Here is a 5,284-nt window from a genome sequence, read left to right on the forward strand (position 1 = left end):
CCCCGGTGGAGCGGAGACCAGGCTTGCCGGGCCGGGGGCCGCGGCCGGTGGCAGGATGCTGTTCTGGCCACAACCTCCAAGAGACAGCATCGCCAGGCCCACCGCCAAGCCAGCGAGGTTAGCCCCTGGGGCGCGACACTGGCTCCGGAAGGGGCTTCCAGCGTAAGAGAAGGGCGGGCGGCCGCGGTGTGGGCGCGACTCACCGGTGCAGAACTCCTTGCTCACGCCGTGGGGCACGGTGATGCGCCGGTACACGATGGGCTCCGATTCCAAGATGTTCTCGTCGTGCCGGTAGCGGGCCGGCCTCTCACTGGGGACGCCCCGGGAGCGGCTGGCCCCTTTTCCTCTGCTGGGTCCGCGTCTCCCGGGGGGGGCTTGCCGCTTCTCCTCTCGTAGGTGTCGATCTCCTCGAACACCGCCGCCTTGTCGAAGAGGGCCAGGTTCCCCTCGAAGTCGAAGTCCGTGTCAGGGATCTCCTCGATGTCGTCCCCGAAGCACTCGTCGTCTTTGTTCTTCATCTGGCCGTTCTTTAAGCCGCTCTTCTTCGGCGTCGCCTGGTTCGGGTGCCTGCTACTGGACGACCCTAGGAAAGCAGAGCCTAGGGTGAGAGAGCGTGCCCACGGGAGCCCCAGGCGGGAGCGCGGCCGAGTCGCCCGTGGAGTGTCCCCAGGATCCAGGTGAGGGAGGGAGGATGGCAGAGGGGAGCCGTCTCTGAACCCGAGGGAGCAGCAGAACAGGACTACCACCGCGCTGCTCGGGTCTCCAGGGTCACCCAGCGAGGGACTCGCCGTGGTAAAACCAGCAGCACTCCTGGAACCGTACCCCGTCCTGCCCTCCCTGGACCTCGGAGGTGACAGCCTGCATGACAATCTTCCACGCGGGAGGGCAGAACGAGCCTAGGGGGGTCGGGGAGAGAGCTCTCGCAGGAGTTTCCCATAAAGGTCTCCTCACTCTGGAAGAGCTTCTGCTTCTCGGTGGGGCCATGTGTCCCAGGGGCTGGCAGACATTTCTGGCCATTCATGACTGGTGGTGGTGGTGGGTACTCCTGCCACCCAGCGGGCAGAGCTGGATGCTGAACACCGACAGTGCACGGGACGGCCCACAGAAGCGACGTGGCCCACAGTGGCAACAGCACAAGGCTGAGAACATGAGCAATTTAAGATTATGAGACAGAGCGAGCCATCGGAAGGAGAAGGGATTGTGGTGTGGCCATCCCCCTTGGGAGGTGATTTCTTGCTTTCTATATCTCTCTCTGGCAAGCACATGTGCTCTACAGAAAAAAATCTGGAAAAAAGAAACAAAGAAAAGCCCGCCCTGGTGAGCTGGGCACCAGCTTGCCGCTTAGTCTCTAACCAAACCCAGAACTGCATGGGCACCATCTTACCGCTTAGTCTCTAACCAAACCCAGAACTGCATACGGAGAAGGTTCCGGGCATTTCTGCGTCATTCTGGGTGCAGGCTCCGTTTATGCACCCGAGACCCAGACGCTACGACCAGCTCTGCTCCTAACTGTCAGGAAATGGGAAGCGGAACCCCTTTCCACGAGGAAATACTGCCATCACGGGCTGGCGAGGAGCGGGAGGAGCCTGTAAGTGAAGGCCGACCGTGTGCTCCGAGCCGCCCGCTCCCGTGCTGCGGTCCGACACGGACACCGGGAGGCCAGGAAAGCGGCCCTGGGTGTGGCTTACGGCCCAGAGCGCCCGCTCTGTACTGAACTGGCCTTTGGCCGCTGGCAGAGGAAGGCGCTTCCCTTGGAGAAGATAAACAGAGCTCCCCGACGTCTCTGCCTTGCAGTTACGAGAGCCGAGCACGCATCAAGACCAGCCGCTTCCTGTGCCAGTTCTCTGCCAGCCTTGGGCACGGAGGCCCTTTGGCCAGGACAACCTGTGACAAGACCATTGTTGTGTAACCCTCCACGCAACTTATTTATGGGTCTTTGTCACACACACACACACACTGTAAAGGGGAACTCTGTCCTGCACTTAGCACGCCAAAGGGTACCTGAAGGTCAGGCTGCAAGCACTCCAATGCCAGGCGTTGAGCGAAGGGGCCTGAGAGCGTGTGGACCGCCTCCTCCACTCCCGCACTGCCCTGCCAGGAGGCCAGAGGTCAGCAGGGCCTCAGCAGGACCATGGGGATTCGCCCAGAAACCTACTGGCTTCGGATGGCGGGATGGCTTATACGGCTGCGACACGGTCACACCCAACCTCTTTCGGGTTAAACGGGCCAGTCCTGCTGCCTCACCTCTCTCCACTACCGTAAGCACAGGAACAGGGGGACCGCTCCACACCTCCCGAGCTCAGCCTACCTGCAGCTGAGCTTGTGCTTAATCTCCCATCCATGTTAGAACACGCAACTACAGGCTGTCGGAAAGTCATAAAATATTTTTGCATTGAAAAACACAGAAAAATATGTCACGACTTTTCCGATGACCAATAGAAGCAACATCCCCTTCAGCTCACTGCTAACCTCGAGGACAGTGACGAGCCAGAACTGAGGGCAGACTCCATCCCTACAGCTCCCTCAGTCCGGCAGCCTGACATGGACGTGCAGAGCAGAGATGGCCTGAGGGCGGCCGTCCCCACCGACCTACAAGGTTCAAAGACGTATATCGGAAACCAGTTCTGAGCCTGCACTTTAATGTAGCAGTGTGGCCTGTTAAAGGTCAATCTATCACCTGTTTTGAAGTTAACGGCACGCTTCCAGGAGCTGCGACAGGCGTCAGTGACAGAGGGGAAACGACCGACCTGGTACGCGCGAGCTGTGTCCGTTTATACATAGATGTTTTTCCTCTTTTAGAAATATTTTTATCCAGAGGCCAGCAGTTGATGTGGAGGTTAGGGAGGATGGATCCCACAGGGTCAGTCTCACCGTTTCAGTCCTGGACGTGGGGCTCGAGGGATGCGCTGGGCACATGTGCATATGCCCAGCATGGGGAGGGGAGGGTGAAGGGTGGCGGCATGTCATGACCCCCGGGGAGTGTTTTCTCACTGTCTCTGCTGAGCCCTTTAACGATCTTAGAAAAAGATCATTTATGCGGATTTTTTTCAGTAAGTTATCATTTTATAAAATCCAATTTTGATAAATTGGAAAATATAAAACACTGTAAATTTCTCTTCCTTGTGGTTTTCTTAATGTTCTTTTTCTCAAACTGACTTAAGAATACAGCACATAACATATATAGCATACAAAGCACGTGTTCCCTGTGCTGTCTGCGAGGCTTCCCGTGAACAGGCGGTGGTTAGAAGGTAGTGTCGGAGTCAAAGGTGACATGCTGATTTCCGACAGCACGGGGTCAGCATCCCGACGAGGGTGCTGCTCAGTGGCTGAGCTAACAGTCGTTGTCAGACTCTGACACCCAGCAATTGCTCCAAGCATGTGCACGACTGACCGGAAACTGTCCCACAGCACGCACCTCGCAGCCACGAGACTGGCGGGGGGGACAGCCAGGAGGCCAGCCGAGAGGACGCCTACCACCCTCCCTCCCTTCACCCGCACCTGCGCTCTCGCCAGACTTTGAGAAAACGGAGGCTGCCTGGGAGCATTCTCTATCCAAGCACTCAACAGTCTCCGTAAAAATACAGAAGTAATTGGAACCAGCAGTTGGCATAACGGCTGTGTTGCTGGACTCCCACGTAGCCGACTATGGTTCGCGTCCCGGACCCGGCGGATTAAACTCACACCGGGCGCGCGTGTGTGTGTGCCCAAGATCCCAAGAGGAGAATGGAGGAGAAGGGATTGCGGCGTGGCCATCCCCCCAGGGGGTGAGTTCTCACTTTCTGTTTCTCTGTCTCTGTCTTTCTGGCAAGCGCACACGCCCTGTAGCAAAAAACCTCTCAAAAAAGAAAAAAAAAAAAAAGAAAGAAAGAAAGAAAATTTTTTGACTGGGCAAGCCAGGTGCGTGATGGTTAAAGCCGCTGAATCCCACATAGCCAACTGCATGGTTTGAGTCCCAAATCCAGCAGCCTATAAAATACTCCCAGGCATGGGTGCATGTGTGCCCAAGATCCCAACAGGAAAATAGAGGAAAAGGGACTGCAGCGTGGGCATCCCCCTCGGGGTACTCGCTCGCTCGCTCTACCTCCCTCTCCCATTCCCTCTTACTCCTCTCTCTCTCTGGTGAAGGCACACGGCCTACAACAAATTTTTAAAAATAAGTTAACTGGGGCCAGCAGGTGGCGTGGCAGTTGAGGAGCTGGACTACCAGAGGACCAGCTGTGATCTGAGTCCTGGATCGGGCAACTCGCTTTCTCACTTTCCTCTCTCTCCTCTCTCTCTGGTCAAATTAAAAATAAATAAATAAATAAAATAATTTTTATTAATTTTAAAAAAAGAAAGTCTCTTGACAATGAGTAAACATAAATAAGAAATCATAAAATAAAGAGAAAAATGAAATCTTTTGACATTCTAATCACATATCCACTTGACTCAGGCATTGGGAACTGGAAACGCTCGTCGCGGGGCCGCACGAGCCAGAATGCGTGCAGCACGGGGACTCCTGCACCAGGACCACGGTCTGCAGAGCAACGAGAGCAGCGAGGAGTACCCAAAACTGCTAAACTTGCCAGGGGGTTCCGGCAAGACTTCGTTCACGGAAGTTCTGCCTTTTGGAAGGTAATGCCACAGCGAGACTCTACCTGGTGGCTTTCTAAAACTTTTTTTCTTTTCCTTTAGTTTCTACTAGAGGGCATGTACGCTTGCCAGAGAGAAAGAGAAAGAGAGGGAAAGTGAGAAATCGCCTCTGGTGGATGGCCAGGTTGCAATCCCTTCTCCTCCACTCTCTTCTTGGAAATACAGGTGCACATGCATCCAGCGTCATTTGCAAGCCACCGGGTCCAGGACTCCAACTGTGCAGTTGGTCGAGTGTGATCTAGCCACCTTAACAAAAATCTACGCCCTCTGCAGGTCTGAGCTGGTCACTTTATGAGTTGATATTCACTTACAATTTCTAGCATGTTCTGCCACTATCTTTAAATACAAAACTGTAAAAATTAGAATAGTTTGTCATTTAGAGGTAATTTTTTTAAAACAACAGTCATACTGGGCCAAGCCTTGGCTTGGTAGTTAGGAAGCTGGACCCCACACGGCTGTCTGTGTAGTTCAAGCCCAAGGCCCAGGGCCTTGAAAAACATGCTGGGTATATGTGAGTGAGCCCAAAATCCCAGGACAGACGGAGGAAAAGGGACTGTGGCATGCCCCCGGGGAACGCTTTCTCCCTCTCCAGCTCTCTTCACCAAGCATATGTACCCTCTGGCAAGTTTTTAAAAAATGGGGGGGGGGGGGA

General features: G+C 54.8%; 1 protein-coding gene across 2 annotated transcripts in view; it reads right to left on the bottom strand.

Moving 5' to 3' along the window:
* The window catches only part of EDC3 (enhancer of mRNA decapping 3), a 28,122-nt gene that overhangs the window by 15,381 nt on the left and 7,457 nt on the right, over nt 1–5,284 (bottom strand). For both annotated transcript variants that reach the window (XM_006163021.3, XM_014581927.2), the window contains exons 4-5: nt 376–583; nt 204–331 (exon numbers count right to left, since the gene is read on the bottom strand). In XM_006163021.3, coding sequence (XP_006163083.1) covers nt 204–331; nt 376–583 — 336 coding nt within the window. The remainder of the gene's footprint in view (nt 1–203; nt 332–375; nt 584–5,284) is intronic.

Source organism: Tupaia chinensis, unplaced genomic scaffold (assembly GCF_000334495.1).
Source record: "Tupaia chinensis unplaced genomic scaffold, TupChi_1.0 Scaffold141293_1, whole genome shotgun sequence".
In the NCBI taxonomy this organism is placed as follows: domain Eukaryota; kingdom Metazoa; phylum Chordata; class Mammalia; order Scandentia; family Tupaiidae; genus Tupaia; species Tupaia belangeri.